This window comes from Dreissena polymorpha, chromosome 7 (genome assembly GCF_020536995.1).
Source record: "Dreissena polymorpha isolate Duluth1 chromosome 7, UMN_Dpol_1.0, whole genome shotgun sequence".
Classification (NCBI taxonomy): domain Eukaryota; kingdom Metazoa; phylum Mollusca; class Bivalvia; order Myida; family Dreissenidae; genus Dreissena; species Dreissena polymorpha.
Genome location: NC_068361.1, coordinates 42,015,744 through 42,039,790, shown reverse-complemented (window position 1 = coordinate 42,039,790; position 24,047 = coordinate 42,015,744). Strand labels below are relative to the sequence as shown.

At 38.6% G+C, this 24,047-nt stretch overlaps 1 protein-coding gene and 1 long non-coding RNA gene across 5 annotated transcripts in view; one reads left to right on the top strand and one right to left on the bottom strand.

The window, feature by feature from the left end:
- LOC127837122 (uncharacterized) overlaps window positions 1–24,047 on the bottom strand; it is a 72,426-nt gene that overhangs the window by 6,774 nt on the left and 41,605 nt on the right. For all 3 annotated transcript variants that reach the window (XM_052363954.1, XM_052363955.1, XM_052363956.1), the window contains 3 exons: window positions 16,462–16,588; window positions 14,993–15,148; window positions 1,940–2,087 (listed from right to left, as the gene is read on the bottom strand). In XM_052363954.1, the coding sequence (XP_052219914.1) occupies window positions 1,940–2,087; window positions 14,993–15,148; window positions 16,462–16,588 (431 nt within the window). The remainder of the gene's footprint in view (window positions 1–1,939; window positions 2,088–14,992; window positions 15,149–16,461; window positions 16,589–24,047) is intronic.
- On the top strand, window positions 22,650–23,066 carry LOC127837126 (uncharacterized). Of its 2 annotated transcripts, none has more exons than XR_008029120.1 (2): window positions 22,650–22,822; window positions 22,953–23,066. It is a non-coding gene; the product is annotated as an uncharacterized LOC127837126 (long non-coding RNA). The 2 variants fall into 2 exon arrangements; XR_008029119.1 differs by having other exon boundaries at window positions 22,650–22,843.

Genomic DNA, 24,047 nt, shown 5'->3' with positions numbered 1-24,047 from the left:
CCACATTTTTCAACAGACCAGAACCATTCTCATACACATCAAAAATATAATTCAAACGAATATTCTGACAAAGTTTCATGAAGATTCATAAGTCCATAAAAGGGAAAATGCCCCGCCCCTGGTGGCCTTGTTTTTCAAGCAACTGGAACCATTTTCGATCTCGTCGTTAATGATGATCAGACAATAAATATGGCTTCTAGAGTTTTAACAAGGTTTTACTATAGCTATTTAAGGAAAAATGCCACGCCCCCTTGGCGGCCATGTTTTTCCACCAACCGTAACCATTTTCGAACTCATCTAAGATATCATTGGAACAAATCGTCTGACCAAGTTTCATGATGATCGGACAATAAATGTGATCTCTAGAGTGTTAATACGGTTTTACAAAAGCAATATATGCCCCGCCCCCTGTTGGCCATGTTTTTAAGCAACCGAAACCATTTTCGAACTCATCCAAGATATCATTGGGACAAATTTTCTGACCAAGTCTCATAAAGATCGGAAAATAAATGTGGCCTCTAGATGTTAACAAGGTTTTACTATAGCCATAAAAGGAAAAATGCCCCGCCCCCTGGCGGCCATGTTTTTCAACCAACCCGCATCATTTTTAAAGTCGTTCAAGATATTATTGGGATGAATCTTCTGACCAAGTTTCATGAAGATCGGACAATAAAAGTGGCCTCTAGAGGGTTAACAAGATTTTACTATAGCCATATATATTCATATAAGGAAAAATAACCCGCCCCTTGGCAGCCATGTTTTTCAAGCAATCATAACCATTTTAAAACTCATTCAAGATATCATTGAGACCAATCTTCAGACCAAATTTCATGAAGATTGGACAATAAATGTGGCCTTTAGAGTGTTAACAAGGTTTTACAAAAGCCACATATAGCCATATAAGGAAAAATGCCCCGCCCCCTGGTGGCCATGTTTCTAAAGCAACCGAAACCATTTTCAAACACATCCACGATATCATGAAGATCGGTAAAATAAAGGTGGCCTCTAGAGTGTTAACAAGGTTTTACTCTAGCCATATAAGGAAAAAAGCCCCGCCCCCTGGCGGCCATGTTTTTCAACCAAACAGCATCATTTTTTAACTCTTCCAAGATATCATAAAAATAAATCTTCTGACCAAGTTTTATGAAGATCGGACAATAAGTGTGGTCCCTAGAGTGTTAACAAGATTTTACTATGCCATATACGGAAAAATGCCCCGCCCCTTGGCAAAATTTAATATTTCTCAACCTTAACTTCATCGATGAAAATACATTAATATTTTCTCTTTAATTGTTATCTGAAAATCTTGAAACACAAAACTTTGGCAAGTTTTCAAATTTTGCCCAACATAATAATATGTTACCAATAGAATCTGCTTAACAGTTAAATAGGTATGTCCCTTATTTTGTTTAAGCATTATCCATTCAATTCAAAGATATGATTAGGTGAATAAAATGCTTCTGATTGTGAATCCAATATAATATATCAGACTCATTCAAACATTAATACATAGTAATACATACACAGAATGTCATATTTGGGCCTTTCATGTCAATTGGTTTTTACATGCACAGATGTATATATTGTTTTCAAACATTTATGATATGTACACTATTATGTCTCATTCCATAGATGCTTTAATAAAAACTTTGCAACAATATTTTCAAATAGATATCTTTTCAGTCTAAATAAAATAATGCTTTGAAATGGGTCAAATAGTAATAATGACGTGATTGGTCTAAATAGTAGTTTCAGCACTATGTTCTCAAAAAGATAACGGTGCTCTGCGCACATGAAGAGCTTTCAAACATTTGTATTTTTACAGAAAATATTTTATTATGAAATAAATGTCTTCTTACATAACAATTGATGCCATTTAGGAAGCATTACTTTATTTTTTGACAGGAAGGGACTTTAAAGATATTTGTTAAACACTCACCCTTGGTGTAGATATCTGTCAATTTCAGGAGCTCTGTATTGGGGTGTCATGCCCGTGAAGTCGTTCACCTCATACCTCATTTTGGCAGACCCCCAATCAATGAGCTTGAGTAAATCACTGCCATCTTGAGAGATACATATGTTGGCAGCTAGAACAATTCAAAAGCTAAAATTTTCACCAAAGAACTCATTTTTGCAGAAAAATAATTTATAAATAATTTATCAATATTAGTTATATCACTCATGTTAAACAAATTATGTTATGAAAGAAAATCTGAAATTTTGCAGCATTTCTAAATGTTGTTTCTTTCAAAATATAAATATTATAACGAAAAATATGGTTCCATTGAACAACTGTGACAACAATATTCATTGATAATGGGTGCTAATGTCCAAGTATGACGAGCCCAAAACATAAGAACACGAACATTGCTTCTTTCGGTGAAACATAGTTTACAGTTATTAATAACAAAGGCTGTTTGTAAAACATGCATGCCCCCCATATGGGCTGTCAGTTTTAGTGGCAGCCATTGTGTGAATAAGTTTTTGCCACTGTGACCCTGACCTTTGACCTTGTGACCTGAAAATCAATAGGGGTCATCTGCCAGTCATGATCAATGTACCTATGAAGTTTCATGATCCTAGGCCTAATAATTCCTTAGTTCTCATCATGAAGCCATTTTACTGTTTTGAGTCACTGTGACCTTGACTTTTGACCTAGTGACCTGAACATCAAAAGGGGTCATCTGCCAGTCATGATCAATGTTCCTATGAAGTTTCATGATCCTAGGCGTAAGCATTCTTGAGTAATCATCCGGAAACCATTTTACTGTTTCGAGTCACTGTGACCTGGACCTTTGACCTAGTGACCAGAAAATCAATTGGGGTCATCTGCAAGGTCATGATCAATGTACCTATGAAGTTTCATGATCCTAAGCGTTAGCATTCTTGAGTTATCATCCGGAAACCATTTTTCTATTTCGAGTTACTATGACCTTGACCTTTGACCTAATGACCTGAATATCAATAGTGGTCATTTGCCAGTCATGATTAATGTTTATGAAGTTTCATGATCCTAGGCGTAAGCATTCTTGAGTAAAAAATCATCCGGAAACCATTTCACTATTTCGAGTCACTGTGACCTTGACGTTTTACCTAGTGACCAGAAAATCAATAGGGGTCATCTGCCAGTCATGATCAATGTACCTATGAAGTTTCATGATCCTAGCCTAAGCATTCTTGAGTTATCATCCGGAAACCATTTTACTATTTCGAGTCACTGTTACCTTGACCTTTGACCTAGTGATCTGAAAATTGATAGGGGTCATCTGTCAGTTATGATCAATGTACCTATGAAGTTTTATGATCCTAGGCCTAAGCGTTCTTGAGTTATCATCCGGAAACCATCTGGTGGACTTACCGACGGACGGACCGACGGACATGTGCAAAACAATATACCCCCTCTTCTTCGAAGGGGGGCATAATAAGATTGTATAAAATATCTGTCCCAAATAATTATTATTGACCTATATACTATGCATGCAGTTAATGTTAGAAAAGTATGCCCTCTCTTTAAGAATAAGAGCTATTACTAACAATGATTAATACACACATATAACACGTTTACACAGTATATTTAGACAATACAGTTAAGCGTGATTTCGTCTGAGACATTTACTGATTTAGGTGAAAAATCTAAGTTATGGAGCAGAAACAATTGTTTATTACTGCCTGGTATTTGTCCTTTGACCTTGATATCTGACCTGAGCTTTGAAAGAAACAGTATTTTATCACTGCCTGGTATTTGCCCTTTAGCTTTGATTTCTCACCTCAGCTCTTACAGACAGCAGAACTCTCATATTCACAATATTGCTTTTTCAAAATAAGTTAATACAAAGAAGCCTGGAAAACTGGACCATCGGAGACAAGTCTTGCAGGAGACACGGTGAACATCTATGGGTTGTTGTTCATTTGCATGCAAAATGAATAAGTTGCAGTCTGGAAAAGCTGTATTATGCTTAAATTTGACTTTGACATCTAAGTGTGACATTCACATTTGAGACAGGACAAATGTTTTTACAGATGACATGCCGGCTTAACAAGATCAAACTATTTGACAAGTTATTTAAAATTGCATAATCAATTACATAATAAATAATGAATTTGCCATCTGGACAAGCAGAATAATTTCCAAATTTGACCTTTGACCTTAAACATGTGACCTTGACCTTAGAGTTACGGAACAGGTTTAACAAATGCTGCCATCTCTACATGGTGAGCATATTTAGAAAGCCATTTCAATGTAAACATTGCATGATGAATTATGAAGTTACAGTATGGACTAAACTAAAGGCATTGAAGCGTGACCTTGAGATTTGAACAAGGTAAAAGTGTCTTACATGCAACACATTGTCTCTAGATAGTGACCATTTGTGGTAAATTATTTTAAATTAAGGTAATGAATTATGAAGAAACAGTAAGGACAACTTTGTGTAATGCCAAAATATGATGTTTGACATCTAAGTGTGACCTAGATATTCGAGCTAAGAAGCCAGGTGTTGAATGAACTCATAGTCTCCTCAAAGAGATCATTCTTGATAATTCATTTAAAATTGCAAGATGAATGATAACAATTTAGTTCGGACAGGCTCAGACTGACAAATGCTTGTACTTGTGACTAACATACGCTAAACGACTGTGACAGCATTATTAAGAATTCTGCAAATGTGCTCAATAAAATAAAAATGTAAATGCAACAGTTTGAACTAAACATCAACAAGGGTGCCAAACTGTCACAAGATACGCCCGTTTGAAGGTTTTGGACAACTTGATAACTTTATCATGACCCATATTTGAACTTGACCTACATATCATCTAGACACAACTTCTGACCAAATTTGGTGAAGATCAGATGAAAACTACTTCAATTAGAGAGCGGACACCATGCTGAAAGCTTGAAATGCACTAAGTGACATCGTGTTCTAGTTTTTGACCCGGCATGACCCATATTTGAACTTGATATTGTCTAGACACAACTTCTGACCAAATTTGGTGAATATTGGATGAAAACTACTTCAATTAGAGAGAGGACACCATGCTAAATGCTTGAAATGCACTAAGTGACCCTGTGACCTAGTTTTTAACCCTGCATGACCCATATTCGAACTTGACCTAGATATTGTCTAGATACAACTTCTGACCAAGTATGGTGATTATCGGATGAAAACTACTTCTATTACAGAGCGGACACCATGCTAAATGCTTGAAATGCACTAAGTGACCCCGTGACCTAGTTTTTAATCCGGCATGACCCATATTCAAACTTGACCTAAATATTGTCCAGATACAACTTCTGACCAAGTTTGGTGAAGATCGGATAAAATCTACTTCAATTAGAGAGCGGACACCCATGCATTCCCGCTTCAGGTCGCCATCATGAACGATGTTTATAAACAAAGATATATATTTTGAGCTTCTGTTTTACACAATAATGACAATTAAAGAAGAGAGGGAACGCAAAGATCAGAGCTGACCAATACCTACCACCTACCGCTACAGATACCTTGCCCGTCCATTATTATTTTGTTTTGTTTTCTTTTTCGTAAATTATAAATAGCACTATTTCGGACGTCATTTGGTATTCGGAATTTATCTTTGGCTTTTTCATTATAACATTTAATAATTACCAAAAGACTTAATTAACCATTATTATGTATTTATTTATACTATATTGGGTTGTTTACCGGTGCGGTGCTTGTAATCTATGCTTTACTGTCAGGCTGTGATAATCTATAACTAACTGTGATTAGTAATACAATGTTCGTATTGGTTGACATCATACTTAGGTCTACGACCATAACAGTCAATATTTCTTATTTCCAAACTACCTTTTTTTAAATCCCTTCAAATGACCACATACAATAAACCATCCAAGGGGCAGAGTAAGAACCTGACCTCTTTACTAGGGGAGGCGCTTTCAGGGCTGGATTCCCACCATCTTACAACACCATGCCCTTTAGGTGCCTCCTCCAGTCAGTCGGAAGTGTAGGCCCCATTATATCCCTCTTTTCAATCTTTCAACTGGCCTCGTGTTTGGCTAGGAAAGTTCTCGGACTCGTTGAGCGGACTGTGTCCCTGGCGTCTGGCTGCCTCTTATGGCAGCTCAAGTCCGCTCAAGCGCTTGCCAACCTTCTCTCCAGGGGGACTTTCCACCTTGGCAGCGTCGCGGTCCGGGCTTTTTCTCCCTCAAACATGAGGTCAGTTACAGGTCTTATAGCAGGGATCCCGGAAAGCCAGGACTTAGCTGAACTTCAAAGATGTCTTGTGTTAAGCCCTGCGATTCCCCTTTCTGATCTTTCTGTCACCAACTTGGAAAGGGTCGAACCTCTATACCAGTCCCTAACAAAATTCTTGTCAAAGACACTAATATTGCCCTTGACATTCGTCCCTGCCCGGTCCAACCTGCCCGGTGCTTAAACTGCCAGGGCTTTGGCCACATAGCCAGCAGGGGCAAATGTCCTAGTGCTACTACATGCTGCCGCTGCGCCGGATCTACTTGCCAGAGAAGGTGCACCAACAAAATACATAGGTGTGCCAACTGTGGCGGCCTGCACTCACATCCTACCAGAGTGCCCCTCCTATAAGAAGGCTGTTACTATAGCCACTTTTGCCAATTTTTATGGGGTCACCTGCTCCGAAGCGGAGAGCAGGCTACTCGCATCTGACACTGTGAGCCACAAAAATGCTTCTACCGGTATTATCTCGCCCCAAACCGGGAGGACATGTCCTACAGTTGAGGGGTTAGCGGGTAAGAGTATCCCCCTCAACCCATAAATAGGGACCCCCTTCAAGGTTATACCTGTGGAAGCGGTATCCTACCACACACCGGAAATACGCACCCCCCCCTATATCGCCTATCCAGGGGGATTCAACCACTCAGAGGCGCCCTCCTGTGGCTACAAGGGGTCTTCCCCGTCCTCCCCGTCGTCCGATGGTGCTGGTGACACGACTTGTAGTGGCACTACACTTTAAGACAACTCGATGTTCGACGTGACGGGGCAAGACTCTCTGGTGTCGGTGCACTCCAGTATATTGGAGAACCTTACAATCTCTGGGGTCTGCGAAATAGAGGAGGAGCTCCGAGTTAGTGTTCCCCCTAACCGTCCTGGAATGGTCGACACCCAGACATTCCCAATGAGCTCCCCTACCGTTAACACCAGCAGACGTAACTCGTTCGTTGGGAAATCATTCATAAAAATTAAGGATCCGCCAGCAACAGGTCGCACAAATAGGAACATTCATCTCAGCGAGCTGACGGATCTGATAGCTGAGATATTAAAGGACCGAAATAGGCCGCCCACTGGGTGTCGTGTTATTTCCTACATTTAAAATAAAATTGATTCTCGGTTCAAAAATTGCAGAGAATCTCTAACAAAGGTTATCCCCCCTGACAAATTCCTAACTAATAAAACCCATTCTGGAACTGGGGATCCTCCGAAAATAGCAGACCCCGGATGCCCCCCTCCGGCCAGCGGTCTCCCCTCAGTAAACAAGAAACCTGCCCGACCGGCCAGGACCCCTGCGAAACTCAAAGGGGCCTGTGCCGGTCATAAATTAGGAGTTAAATCTCCACACCATAATCTTAATTAGATTAAACGCAAGATAATTTCACTCCAATATGGACAGTAATCTGCAAATCATTTCTTTCAATGTTGGTGGTCTTACCACCAACAAACATACAGAGCTGAAGTATTTCCTTGACAGTAATCCTTATATACATATATTATGCCTCCAAGAAACTAGATTTTCCAAAAATAATGTTAAGCAAATTCCTGGTTTTTACTGTGAAGTTAAAAATTTTGGTATTTTAAACCATCATATTGCTGGTGGTCTAGCCATTTATATTAAAAATACTATTAATTACGAATACCTGGGAGTGAACAACCAATTTAACCCAGATGGTAGCACGGCTATTGAGGCATTAGCAATTAAATTGGTTATTGATAAGAACCGGCCACTTATTTTGGTCAATATTTACTCAAGAGGATGTGATCTTGAAACTTTGAACGGCCTCTTTAAGGAATTAAGGACCATTAAAGGACCCTTTGATGTAATAATCACAGGGGACTTAAATGCACATCACCCTGCTTGGGGTTCCATCAATTCAGATGCAGAATGTCGGGCGGTTATAGAATGGTTGGACGAGCAAGACCTTATACTGCTCAATGACGGTTCTCCAACCAGACTTAACCCCAATGGTTTAAACTCCCACTTTGACCTTACTGCTGTTAATGCCAGGATAGCCAGTGCGTCTGCATGGGCAACCGTTAATGATACAATATGATCTGATCACCTCCCACAACAGGTTACCCTGCACAACTATATTGCAAAGGGAACTGATGCCCATTGCTCAGGGGAGCACAAATTCTTACTTGAAAAAGCTAACTGGGCTCAGTTTAGGGACCTCTGTACAGATCTCTCCCTTGCAGATGTTCACTCTCAGGACTTAATTCAGTTTTGCAACATTTTAACTAGTAAGATACCTGTCCATAGCGGAATGTAGCATACCGGTCTCCTCCGGCAAGGTTAAGGCCAGAAATAAGGTCCCGTGGTAGAATGAGGCGTGCTCCAAGGCGGTACAGGATCGTAAAAAAGCATTAAAAATTCTTAAAAAGAACCTTTGGCATATTAAAAAAGCTAGCTGACTATGGAATCACTAGATACTGTTTTCACTACCTCAGAGCTTTCCTAGAGGGTCGCAAAATCCGATTAGGGTCGATGGGGAGTTATCAGAAGTAACCATAACCGACCGCTGCAACCCCCAGGGGTCCGTAATATCCCCAACTCTATTCTCCCTCATCGTAAACGGCCTACCTGATGCCGTAAAAGACTCAGGAATGGTTATATCCCAGTTTGCCGACGACTCAGGCACTTGGTTAAAGGGGTCTAACATGTTACGCCTGCAGAAGAGGGCTCAAGCAGGCTTAGACTCCATATGGAAATGGTCTATTGAATGGGGATTTAAAATTTCTCCAACCAAAACAGTAGGAGTATTATTTGGCGACCAAATTCAGTACTTTTTGGACCTAAATTTAGGCGGCACCAAAATTATTTTTGAAAAAGTGGTGAAATTTCTAGGTATGTACCTAGACAAACAGTTAACCTTTACTCACCACTTCAAACATTTGGCAGAAAGGTGCGAAAGGGACCTTAACGTAATGAGAATGTTAAGAGGCACAGGTTTCGGATCATTTAAAAATAGACTCTTAACTCTCTATAAGTCCCTTATACGCCCAAAGCTAGATTATGGAGCTTAGATCTATGCATGTGCAAAGCCAAACGCCCTAAAATGGTTGATGCCATTCAACATAAGGCCCTTAGGATAGCTCTGAGAGCCCTAAACTGTACACCGGGTGCACTGCTTGAAGAGGAGGCCGGTATGTTACCCCTTGACTTGCGCAGAAAACAACAGTCCCTTAACTTCTGGGCTAGTGCTTAGTCTCGGCATGGCTCAAACCCTGTAAACAAACTTGTCGGAATGGCACCTTCATCAAGGGGAAAATACTTAAGCGTAAGCATGTCGCACTACCATTTGGTGCGAGTATTAGGACCCTTGTTGAAGATGCCGGCCTCGACAAGGTACCTGTAGCAGACCTTAGGCCCTCCAAGACCCCCCCCCCCCCCTGGACGCTTGGACCCATTGATGTTGACCTTTCACTCTCTAATAAAATAACGAAAACTGACTTGCCACAACTCATCAAGTCAGAAGCTCTCTCACTCATAGATAATAAGTATGCTGAGCATCTAAAAATCTATACAGACGGCTCCAAATGCCCTAACTCTGGTTTGGTAGCCAACTCTTTTGTAATTCCTTCAAAAAATATTACCAAAACGCACGTGCTCAGCAACAATCTCTCTATTTTCTCAGCAGAACTTTTGGCAATTAAATAATCTTTGTGCTGGATATTGGTCAATAAACCTACTAAAACTGCTATTTTATCAGAATCAATGTCATCTCTTGAGTCTATAAAAACAGAAAAAGCAGATCTAGGCCTATTATTTTAACTAGCATTTTGGAACTTCATAAACAGTGCCTAGATAAATCTTTAAAGGTCACATTAGTATGGTGTCCAGCACATGTCAACATCAGTGGGAATAAACAGGCTGACAGGGGGGCTAAGGAGGGCCTTTTGAGGGGGGCTGTAGATGCTGTGGAACCCCTGGCGCCTACTGAGATCTACTCCCTGGCAAAGAATTTGTCGTGGGTCAGTGGAATCTCCAGACTGACAATTTGACTTCCCGTCGACATACTTTTATCAGACCCGTGAAAACCCTCAGGCCCCCTGACAGATACTCAGCAAGCATTGTGCTTGACAGAGCCATCACGCGCCTGAGGATGGGAACCACCCTATTACCCGGTGGCGCGGGAAAGTATGTCCTCGGTGTAGAACCTGCATGTCCTAGGTGCCAGGAACCCTTCACTGCGCCCCACGTGCTGCTGCACTGCCAAAACCATAAGGCACAGAGGGAGCACCTCGAAGCTGCATTGCACTCCCATGGACTAGTTTTAAACCTTTCCAACGTGCTACACCCCAAGGGAGCAGCTAGGGGCCCGGTCTTCTCTGTCCTCGCCAAATACCTTCTAGACTGTCAGATAATTGACAAGATCTAAGTCATTGGGGGAGGGAGAGTAGCCAACACCCACCCAATTATTCAGTCATGTGACTGATTTGTTTTAAACCGTGTTATTGTTACACAAATCTAACAAATCTAACGTAGTCATTGTCATTGTGTTGGATTTGTGTCATTTCGACACAACTTTGTTTTAGTTTTTAACGGGATTATTGTTCAACCTTGCCCTTTCTAATTCAGGCCAATGGTATTCCTTATTTTAAAACATTCTTTATAAGAGTATCACGTTAGTCCACCATTTACCATCTTCAATTTCTTAATATATTCATATTTTATAGCAGTTTTTATTTAAAAGAAAGGACGAGGCTGTCCAGTAACCCGTGTATGTTGGCTGCATTGCACCCCCTCCCTTCCCCTCTGACACCCCCCTTTTCCTTCAAACTCGAAGAGCCATTTCGGACTGGAGTGCAAGGAGCAGGGCCTTATACCTTGCAAAACCCTTATTTAGCCCTATCCAGGGTAATACCAATTCTTTGGTATTATTGTAAATTTTCTTAGTATTGCTATTTTTCCATCATAGCAAATTTGTGTACCTTGTATTTCCTTAATTCTTGTTAAAATTGCTATTTTAAATAGCAAATTTTCTTATTTTTGTGTCAAATAGCTATTTTATATAGCAAATTTCCTTATTTTTGTGTTAAATTGCTATTCTATATAGCAGATAAGGTACTTTTGTACTATTCTCTCTCTTGTTATCCCCTATATTTAAATAATATTGGTTTGATAAGAGCACTTTGTGGGTTTCTCCCTGCATTGAGGTATTATTTGGTCTTTTTACCAATTTTATATCACACTGTTTTAATTTTCCTTAAATTGTTTTCACTTCCGCGCACTCCCTCTGTTCCATGGGAAACAACCGTCATAGACTCCACCTCCACAATTACCTCCCTTAGACCAACCTATTGGTAATGCCCCTGCTGGTTTATTCCCCACTTATACCAGCCTACACTTCCAAATCTCTCCTTCTTTTAACCCTCCAGGATGGCAACTTGTATTTTATTTAAATAAATGCATATAGTATTGTACATAATTTAAATAATCTACTTTTATGTATAAATTAATCTGTTCTGTCTCATTTTTAACTGTAAAGTTCATTGTTTTACTTATAATTTTTATGTGGCCCTAGGAAGGTGACCGTTTGGTGACACGTAAGTCATTACCCTTATTGTATAAGGGTCATTACTAATATCCCTTTTAAATATTGTCTTAACGCCACTCTGGGGGGTCGTCTCTTCTTCATTGCCCAATTCTCACGAGGTTCCAAACAGACAGGGTCTTATGTTGGAGCATAACGGCTATATTCCCTCTCTGCAAGTGTCCAGCATTGAATCACGCATACTAATATTTATAAATAAAATACATAATTCAATTAAAATTAAATTACAGTACCAAATACCATTATGTGTTATATTGTTCGACCTAAATGCATTTGACCATGCAAATCCCCTTTCACAGAGGAGAGCTATTAAATCAGGCTCTACCCCTCCAAATAATTAATGAACATAAATTTCATATCTCCCCATTGCTTCTGTCTCCTTGTATATTACATAACCCAAACATGAGATTTACATCTATCTCTTGACTTAATTATGCACCTAAAACATATAGTGGCAATGCTGGACCACTTTGTGATCTGGAAAATCCCAATAATATTAAACATTTTGTTTACCTTAAATATATTAAACAACAGTGTAGTTTGTTTATCTCAAACATTCCACACATTTGTGTAATTATTTTCATTTCAAATAACATGTAAATTAAAGTATTTCTATTTGATATTAACACCTAATATGCAGATCACAAAGTTAAAAGACTCCAATAAACTCATTGCAGCATATACTTAACAAGGAGTCTAGTAATGATGATGCCACATATAATTATACGTGTTTTCACCATCACTACTTATATAAATTGGGCTATTCTCTTCCTTCCTCTTTCTTTTTAACATTAATAACATCAATAGAATAGTAGTAGTAGTAACAATAATACAGCATCATCATAGTACTTCAACAGTATAAAATAATCATTCTAAATGCAATTTAATTGAGGTATTAATGGATGCAATGATCATTTCTAGTTCCATATATTTTCTAATGAAATGCTACATTGTTTACATTTATAAATAGCAAACTTAATGTCAATGTCGTTCTTTGTGCAATTTTTTGTATTTCAAAACGGATTGACCTACTTGCTACTGCAAGTTACGAAATCCGACACCAGAGCCATGTTTTTAAATTGCTGTCAGCCAATAAAAATTCCGCTTTTTAACAGCGTTAGGCACGGCGTTGTCCAATTAATGTGTAATGCGTATTTAACGCCTTTTGAATAATAAAGTAAAGCTGTTTTTAAACTACTAGATTTTTATCAAAGCACCGCACCCACACTGCAATGTATCTTATATTATAAATGGTTCAGCCCAGTCAAATCGGGCTGACCATATTATTGCCGTTTTTGGCTTTTTAACGCAGAGTTTTTATGTTTAGCAGTGTGCTCGGGCAATGGTTTTTTAACCGAAGTCCCGAGGGTAAACAACTCCATACCATACCGAGCGGACACCATGCTAAATGCTTGAAATGCACTAAGTGATCCTGTGACCTAGTTTTTGACCCGGCATAACCCATATTCGAACTTGACCTAGATATTGTCTAGATAAAACTTCTGACCAAGTTTGGTGAAGATCGGATGAAAACTATTTGAATTAGAGAGCAGACACTGCTGTGGATGCCGCCCGCCCGCCGCCAAGGTGAAACTATAATACGTCCCGTTTTTTTAAAACGGGCATTTTAAAAGCGATATGGTCAAGATTTTGTACCATTTATCAATGCTTTATTTTGTTAACAGTATTTTATTATGTTGCACATACATAAAACCTTAAAATAAACAAGAGATGTGTTTGTCAGAAACACAATGCCCCCTTCTGCGCCGCTTTGATACATGTTTTTACCTTTGACCTTGAAGAATGACCTTGACCTTTAACCACTCAAAATGTGAAGCTCCATGAGATACACATGCATGCCAACTATCAAGTTGCTATGTGAAGGGACATAGAAGTTATGAGCATTTTTCGAAAACTTAACGCCAAACCTAAACGCAAAAAGTGACGGAATGACGGACGCTCCGATCACTATATGCCCTCCTTCGGGGGCATAACAAGAGTGCCACCTTGTCACAAATACGCCGATTAAAATGTTTGGTTTACATAGATATAAGGATATATGATGGCTAAACAAATAATGGATACAAGAATCATTGCACTGCGATAAAACCAGTTCTTCAAAGTTCAACATATTAATCCAGTTTAAGTAAAATACTGTGCACTCTGATATTAAGTTTTTGACACAAAACTTTTTTAGAATAATACCCTCCATCCAAACTCAAGTAATTCAGCAAAAACTGTTTTTTTTTTAATATTTTAGCAACAGAGAGATTGATCTTCATCATACTAGCCCAACATGCAATTCAAAGCTTAGTCTAAATTACCACAACCTACACAAACATTTCAGTGCTATACCTCCATTCAAATCCAAGTTATCTGGCTGAAACGGTTTTTCAATTTATAGTTACAGTGATCTTGACTTAATATGGCTAGCACCAAATTCAATCTAAAGCTAGGTCTGCCTGTCAGCTAACTTCATACCTTTTCTTTGTGAGAAACCTATCTAACGTTATTGAGTGGAAACGATTGTTTTATATTTAATAGCAGTGACCTTGACCTAGATCTGACCAGACTCAAATCCAATCCAAAATGTAAGATAGGTTTCTATGCAAGCTACCTACACACAAAACTAGAATGCATTTACTCCGTTCAAACTTAAGTTATTGACCAGAAACTGTTTCATATCTTTTCTGATATTAGTTTGATTGACGTTGACCTGGCTAGCCCCCAAAACAAAAAACAAACAAACCCAAGCTAGGACTTCATTCAAATTAAAGTTAGTGACTAAAAACCACCTTAATGTACTAGAAACAGACAACATTAATATGACACAGTTGGAATAGATCAATGAATAATGAGGAAGTTCTTCATGCAATTTGGCTATTTATCAAACTTGGTTGAATAATATACCCCATACATTTACACCAAGCTTCGAAGTAAATTTTTGCTATTTTTACAACTCAAGTGTCATAATTCTAATGTGCTTGATGCAATCTTGCTGGTTATCGAATTTGCCGAGATATTATGCCCATAAACAACATAAGCTAGTATCATAATGATAGGATTAAAAGAGTTTGAGTAATTGAACATACATCGTTCTCCTTGACACCTCCTGTCCAATGACCCGCCTGCCCGCCAAAGGCATTGTCACAATATGCCCACACAATTTTAGAACCTGCATAAACAACAGAAACTCAAACCACTTACGTTTTACATCCAGATGTCGATGGCCGCAAGTATGTAGATATTTTAAGGCGCTTATCAGTTGTTTGAACAAATTCAAGTTTATTGCATATTGCTGTTCTCGATTGGTAGCATTTTGCAGCTTTGAATAACGCTTCATATGTTCACACAGATTTATGCCTGTTAATAAATATCACATACATTTATTTAAGTTATATTAACAGTAGTTCATACATCACTCTCTACCTTTCAAAAAATAAGTAAATCTTTTATGTTTATTCAATGCCTATGATATAAAATTTACATCTGGCTATACGGGCATGACTAAAATGTGTCCTATAATGATTGATTAAGTGGTGTTGCGGCAGTTTATTTATACGAGGATATATTTATAGCAAAACCAGTGATGCTATTATCACAACTCAATATTTTTGTTATCACCGAGTTGGTTCATAATACAATTGTCAGTGGTTCGAGTGCAGTTTAGAAATAGTTTTGTCCCCTGATGGGGCATGGGTAGTTTTGACAACTTGTGAATGATTTAAACAAACTGAGTAAAGGAACATTATTAAATATTACACAATAAATATTTAACCAAACCCTTGCATTTTCACACCTTAAAATCGATTTTTAGCTCTTGGGACCCACATATGCAGCAGACTGGAAAACATTGAACAACTTTTAAAGTGACAGTCCATAGCTATATATATGAGCAGAATCGTAAGAAAACGTGTTTTTATTGAGAATATCACTGAAAATTAGGTTGAAATCGGTTGACAACAAATAATATAGCGATTTTTATTTTGGGGTCGAGTACGGTAAAATACGAAAACTACCAAATTACTATTCATGATTCGACACGTTAATTCCAACCTAAACAAACAAAATTTTGGATACGCGAATTTAGCGGAGAGAAGGTAAGAACAAATGCAAATACATATGTTACAGACGGAAACTGAGTTGCAACGATACGTTTTTGCTAAATCTATGTATTTATCTTCCATATGCTAATAATGTTTAGCGAAAGCTAAATATAGATATAATTTGCATAACTCGCAACGCTGCAATGATTTTCGCCTATTGCATGTATTTATGATCATTTATATATTATTTTATCGATTCAAAACCGATTTTGAGCAGGTTTTCGATGTCAACCTTGATAAAAATATTTTTCAATGAATTTATATAAAGTGTATTTCTCGCTATATGATTTATATGCAAAACAACGATGGACTGTCACTTTAAAGAGGAGCACCTTAAAATATGCCTAGCAGTTAAGGAGATGTTGTTTGAAGCAAATTATTGGCAACTGATGAAGGACGCCCCCAGAGAGCCCTCCACCACAACATTCCACCATAAGCACTTTGTGCTCAGGTGAGCTATAATGAAAAAAAAACATGCAAAAAATTAGAAAACACACATTTTTAGGTTTTTGTTATAGCATCATTATGTTGAATAATGAGTTGATTTTTTTTAAAAGAGACTAGACTTACCAGCATGTTCAAAGAAGATCTCTACCGTTGTTTCTTTACAAATCAGCCCCAAACATAACACAATATTGAGATGCTTCAAAGAACATGGAAGTTTGGCTTCGGTCGTCTTAAATTGGTTTCTCTGGACCTGAAAAAAGGCATTTCCTTTCATCTAGATGCTTGTGGAAGACAGCAATATGAACTATACCTTTCAATATTTCATGACCTCAATTTTATTATTAGCAACAAGTAAATGGTAAAAAAAACAAAGAAGCCCTCAGAAATGCACAATCAAACAGAAAAACATGTACATTTAACATGCTGTTGGCATATTTACAACGAAAACAAGTTTGGCAGTCAAATTTTTTATTACAAAGTTGAAACAGGTATTGGCAAAATGTATGGTTAAATCAAACCCAGACCATGATCTAACAGATATTCTATTGAAACAAGTGTGCCGCGGTCGGAGACATATGCCCCTCCAAACAGGGCTTTGAACTAGTGACCCCAATTTCAATAGCAGTCATCTACTGTCCAAGGCCAATGTGCATGTGAAGTATCAAGCCAATCTGTCAATTGGTTGACGAGGTATTGATCGGAAACGATTTTTAAACTTAGTGTGGTAGTGACCTTGACATTTGACCTAGCGACCCTAGTTTCAATAGGGGTTATCTAATGTCCAAGGCCAATGCTCTCGTGAAGTGTCATGCCAATTGGTCAATTTGTTGACAATTTACTGATCGGAAACAATATCCCCACTTAGTGTGATAGTGACCCCAATTTCAATAGGGTCATCTACTGTCTTAGGCCAATGCACATGTGAAGTTACAAGCCTATTGATCAATCCGTTGACGAGATATTGATCGGAAACGAACTGGTCTACCGACAGACAGACCGACATCCAGCAAAACAATATACCCCTTCTTCTTCGAAGAGGGGCATAATAAATATCAAAACAAGATTGCCAAGATGTTGTTTTTTTCCTGATCATCTGAATACAAATTTTCAGAAGCTAAAAATGAAACAACCAATTGATCATTCTTCAACATATTGTGGCAAAAATTGACCGACAGAGCATCATAAAAATATAAACTTGTTTATTCCCCTTTTGATGTAATCAGATGCAGGCTTTATGTACAGTCAACAATGAGCTCTTCATACAATCATTGAGAACTGTTTATTCTTGAATTATGTTAGTGATAGTTAAAACAAGAGGGCCTGACCTGTTCTGTGCATCTCAAGATGTCATTATAACAAATGTTGTAACCAACTTTCATGAAAAGTGAATAATCTTGCGGCCATATTTTCAACATAACAAAACCATTTTCGTACACATCCATGATATCATTAAAACAAATATTCTGACCTAATTTCATTAAGATTGGACAATACATGTGACTTTAAGAGAGCTAACAAGTTTTAAACATTACCATATAAGGAAAAATGCCCCGCCCTCTGGTGGCCATGTTTTTCAACCAACTGGAACAATTTTTGAACTCGTCCAAGATATCATTGGGACAAATCTTGTGACCAAGTTTCATGACGATCCGACAATAAATGTGGCCTCTAGATTGTTAACAAGGTTTTACTAAAGCCATAAAGCCATATAAGGAACACGTGCACCGCCTAGTGGGTGCAGACCGCACATCTATTTTTCTTTTTAAAGGTGAAGGGACCTATCTCAATACTTCAATCAAAAAGGAGGGGGGGGGGGGGGGGGGGGGTTGGGCATGAGAAGGATGTATAGTGTAGGGTTGTGGTCATTTATTACATTATCTTCCAAAAATAAGAAAAATATAAATATTTTAATTTTGGGGTGGAATAGGGAATTCTTGGGTGGGATGGTTGGACGGTCTTTCAAAACTAAAATTATTACAAGATGGTGCAAACGATCGGCTGCGGCACTAGTTTTAAATTATTTTTTCTTTTTTTTTAGATGTCACAGTGACCTTGACTTTTGACCTAGTGACCCAGAAATGGGTGTGGTGTGTATAACTCATCAATGTGCAGCTATATATTAAGTTTTAAAGTTACAGGTGGAAGCAATTTGATTTTAGAGCCAATGTTAAAGTTTTAGCATGACGCGGACGGCAGACGAACTGGCTATGACAATACCTCGGGTTTTCTCCCAAAACAACCAAGCTATAAATAAATATTTGTGTTTTGAATAACCATGTTTAAAAAAAATCCTCTTTGTTTGGGGGGGGGGGGGGGGGGTCGGGGGATGAGAGGGGGGTATAGAGTGAGGGTGTGGTCATTTATTAGATGATCTTTCAAAAATAAGAAAAACATGGAAAATCAAATATTTAATTTTTTTTGGGAGGGGGGGGGGGGGGGTTCTGGGGTGGATGGTTTGGGTGGAGTCTATTGTGGTATGTCAGGTAAGTTTTCTTTTGTCAAAGTATGAATCAAATGTGATCATAAATAAAGAAGTGATGGCGATTTTAGCAAAATTGAACAAGAGGGCCTGAAAGGCCCAAAGTCGCTCACCTGAGATAACACGATATTATTGGGACAAATCTTCTGACCAAGTTTCATGAAGATCGGAAAATAAATATGGCCTCTAGAGTGTTAACAAGGTTTTACTATAGCCATATAAGAAAAAATGCCCCGCCCCTGGCTGCCATGTTTTTCAACCAACCGGCATCATTTTTGAACTCATCCAAGATATTATCGGGATGAATCTACTGACCAAGTTTCATGAAGAGCGGACAGTAAATGTGGTCTCTAGAGTGTTAACAAGATTTTACTATAGTCATGTAAGGAAAAATGCCCCGCCACTTGGAAGCCATTTTTTTCAACCAAACATAATTATTTTCAAACACATCCAAGATATTATTGAGACAAATCTTCTGACCAAATTTCATGAAGATTGGACAATAAACGTGGCCTCTAGAGTGTTAACAAGGTTTTTACTATAGGCATATATAGCAATATAAGGAAAAATTCCCCGCCCCCTGGTGGCCATGTTTTTAAAACAACCAAAACCATTATCAATCTCATCCAAGATATTATTGAGACAAATCTTCTGACCAAGTATCATGATGATCGGAAAATAAATGTGACCTCTAGAGTGTCAACAAGGTTTTACTTTAGCCACAAAAGGAAAAATGCCCCATCCCCGTAGTGGCCATGTTTTTCAACCAACCGGCATCATTTTTGAACTCCTTCAAGATATTATTGGGATGAATCTTCTGACCGAGTTTCATGAAGATCGAACTATAAATGTGGCCTCTAGAGTGTTAACAAGATTTTACTATAGCCATATATAGTCATATAAGGAAAAATGCCCCGCCCCTTGACTGCCAATTTTTCAAGCAAACATAACCATTTTCGAACTCATCCCAAGATATCATTGGGACAAATCTTCTGACCAAATTTCATGAAGATTTGACAATAAATGTGGCCTCTAGAGTGTTAATAAGGTTTTACTAAAGCCATATTAGGAAAAATGACCCGCTCCCTGGCGGCCATGTTTTTCAACCAACCGGCTTCATTTTCAAACTCGTCCAAGATATTATTAAGATGAATCTTCTGACCAAATTTCATGATCATTAGACAATACATGTGACCTCTAGAGTGTTACAAGGTTTTACTAAAGCCATATAAGGAACAAGAGTGTCAAACTGTCACAAGATACGCCCGTTCGAAGGTTTTGGACACCATGCTCAATGCTTGAAATGCACTGAGTGACCTCGAGACCTAGTTATTGACCCGGCATGACCCATGTTTGAACTTGACCTAGATATCATTTAGACGTAACATCTGACTAAATTCGGTGAAGATCAGACGAAAACTACTTCAATTAGAGAGCGGACATCATGCTATATCAGGTGTTTTTTTTGCCCGATTTTATAGCCGAAATTCGGCTATGTTCCCAATCCCAACTAGAGCTTTGTCACTGAATGTGACTTATACCCCCATACCACTTTGACGCAGGATAAAAAGTTGTTTAAAAGTTTCGGATGAATACAATTTGAATTAGAGTCCGGACAAAGTGGCGCCGTTGAAAATGCACTAATTGACCCTATGACCTAGTTCTTGACCCGACATGACCCATATTCGAACTTGACCTAGATATCAACTAGATGCAACTACTGACCAAGTTTGGTAAAGATCGGATGAATACAATTTGAATAAGAGTCCGGACAAAGTGGCGCTGTTGAAAATGGACTAATTGACCCTATGACCTAGTTTTTTACCTGGCATGACCCATATTCGAACTTGGCCTAGATATCAACTAGATGCAACTACTGACCAAGTTTGGTGAAGATAAGATTTATACAATTTGAATTAGAGTCCGGACAAAGTAAAATGCACTAATTGACCCTTTGACCTAGTTTTTGACCCAGCATGACCCATATTCGGACTTGACCTAGATATCAACTAGATGCAACTACTGACCAAGTTTGGTGAAGATCGGATGAATACAATTTGAATTAGAGTCCAGACAAAGTGGCGCCGTTGAAAATGCACTAATTGACCCTATGACCTAGTTTTTGACCCGGCATGACCCATATTCGAACTTGGCCTATATATCAACTAGATGCAACTGCTGACCAAGTTTGGTGAAGATCGGATGAATACAATTTGAAATAGAGTCCGGACAAAGTGGCCCCTTTGAAAATGCACTTATTGACCCTATGACCTAGTTTTTGACCCGGCATGACCCATATTCGAACTTGGCCTAGATATCAACTAGATGCAACTGCTGACCAAGTTTGGTGAAGATCGGATGAATACAATTTGAATTAGAGTCCGGACAAAGTAAAATGCACTAATTGACCCTTTGACCTAGTTTTTGACCCAGCATGACCCATATTCGGACTTGACCTAGATATCAACTAGATGCAACTACTGACCAAGTTTGGTGAAGATCGGATGAATACAATTTGAATTAGAGTCCGGACAAAGTGGCGCCGTTGAAAATGCACTAATTGACCCTATGACCTAGTTTTTGACCCGGCATGACCCATATTCGAACTTGGCCTATATATCAACTAGATGCAACTGCTGACCAAGTTTGGTGAAGATCGGATGAATACAATTTGAAATAGAGTTCGGACAAAGTGGCCCCTTTGAAAATGCACTTATTGACCCTATGACCTAGTTTTTGACCCGGCATGACCCATATTCGAACTTGGCCTAGATATCAACTAGATGCAACTGCTGACCAAGTTTGGTGAAGATCGGATGAATACAATTTGAATTAGAGTCCGGACAAAGTGATGCCTTCCGCCCGCCGCCCGCCGCCAAGGGGTTTCACATAATACGTCCCGTATTTTATACGGGCGTATAAAAATGCAGTCGTCGAAATTCGCACTAGCCCGACAGCAAAAAACTAGTATTTTTTCTTTCGGGCTTGTAGGAAATCCAATATTACAAGCCCGACGTGCTTGTAAAATTCAGAAAACAAAAAACGAGTTCCACTTTCATTTTCAATATTTATAAATAAAGTTTTAAGCCGCTTATATCAACTGCCGCTTATGTATTTAACACATGGCGAGGTATAAAACCCGGAAATATCCGGAAAACCCGGAAATCTTTTAGGTAAAACCCAGAACCGATATAAATGGTTATAACTTCATTATTATTCGTCCGATATTAATTATAATGGTACCGTTGTAAAGAAGATCCTCTACAGATTCTAACCATATCAAAATATTTTATGGCAGGGTCGTAGTCGGCCTGTAAATCGCGGACAAAGTCGGCCTGTTTTAACAAATTTTTTTACACACGCAAATGCCGTAAAGAAAACCCGGAACCGATATAAATGGTTATAACTTCATTATTATTCGTCGGATATTAATTATAATGGTACCGTTGTAAAGAAGATCCTCTACAGATTCTAACCATATCAAAATATTTTATGGCAGGGTCGTAGTCGGCCTGTAAATCGCGGACAAAGTTGGCCTGTTTTATATCGGTTCCGGGTTTTCTTTACGGCATTTGCGTGTGTAAAAAAAACGTTAAAACAGGCCGACTTTGTCCGCGATTTACAGGCCGACTACGACCCTGCCATAAAATATTTTGATATGGTTAGAATCTGTAGAGGATCTTCTTTACAACGGTACCATTATAATTAATATCGGACGAATAATAATGAAGTTATAACCATTTATATCGGTTCCGGGTTTTACCTTAAAGATTTCCGGGTTTTCCGGATATTTCCGGGTTTTATACCTGCCCTTTAACACATTGCGCACATGTGCTGCGCAATCAGCCGAAGCACATGGTTTTGTGGTTCCCGGATTACTATTATGAAAATAAATGTTTTGCGTTGCGTTCGGTACACAGAGGGTGTAATGGCCGAACAGTTATTGAAATACGTCGCGGGGGCGAAACCTGGAAAGCGAGCGCCAACTCAAGTTTCTATTTTCTGGTGGTTTGCTCTCTCTTTTGCGTGGGTATATGGGATACTGTTCTGCTAATTTGTACCTAAACTGTATGTATATATTTATAATTTTGATTAGATTGAAATCGTGTGTGAAAGTAATTTATTCTTGTTTCAGGATACAAAAGAGTCTGGATCAGATGAGGAAGCTGACTTGGAGGTCGATGAGGATGAAATAAATCAGAGAGTTTTAATGTATTCTCAAGATTGTTGAATAAATGAATGCTTCTTTTGATGTTTTATGTTATTTTTATCTGCATTTTAATAAAAAAATGTTTGGGCTAGTAAAAGCTGACTCGGGCTAGTACAAATTCCCATATTACTAGCCCGACTTGCTTGTAGATTTAAATCTGAATTTCGATGACTGAAAATGACCCGCTCCCTGGCGGCCATGTTTTTCAACCAACAGGCATCATTTTCGAACTCTTCCAATATATTATTGGGATGAATCTTCTGACCAAATTTCATAAATATTGGACAATAAATGTGGCCTCTAGAGTGTTAACAAGATTTTAGTTTAGCCATATATAGCCATTTAAGGAAAAATGCCCCGCCCCTTGGCAGCCATGTTTTTCGAGCAAAGGTTACCATTTTTTAACTCATCCAAGATATTATTGGAACAAATCTTCTGACCAAGTTTCATGAAGATCGGAAAATAAATGTGGCCTCTAGAGCGTTAACAAGGTTTTACTATAGCCATATACGGAAATAAAGAGAAAACTGCCCCGCCCCCTGGCGGCCATGTTTTTTCACCGATCTAGACCATTTTCAAACTCGTCCGAGATATCAATAAAACCAATGCTTTGACCAAGTTTCATGATGATTGGGTAAACATTGTGAGTTCTAGAGTGTTCACAATGTTTCTGTATAGCCATATTTGGAATACTGCCACGCCCCCTGGTGGCCATGTTTTTCAACGGACCGGAACCATTTTTGAACTCAACCAATATATCATTTAGACAAACATTTTGACAAACTTACATGAAGATTGAGCATCAAATGTGACTTCTAAAGTGTTCACAAGGATTTTCTTTTTTTTGACCTAGTAACCTAGTTTTTGACCCAGCATGACCCAGTTTCGTACTCAGTCGAGGTATCAATGGGAAAAATGTTCTGACCAAGTTTCATGAAGATCGGACAATAAATGTGGCCTCTAGTGTGTTCACAAGGCAAAATGTTCACGTCGCAAGACATACGACGGACAAAAGGCGAT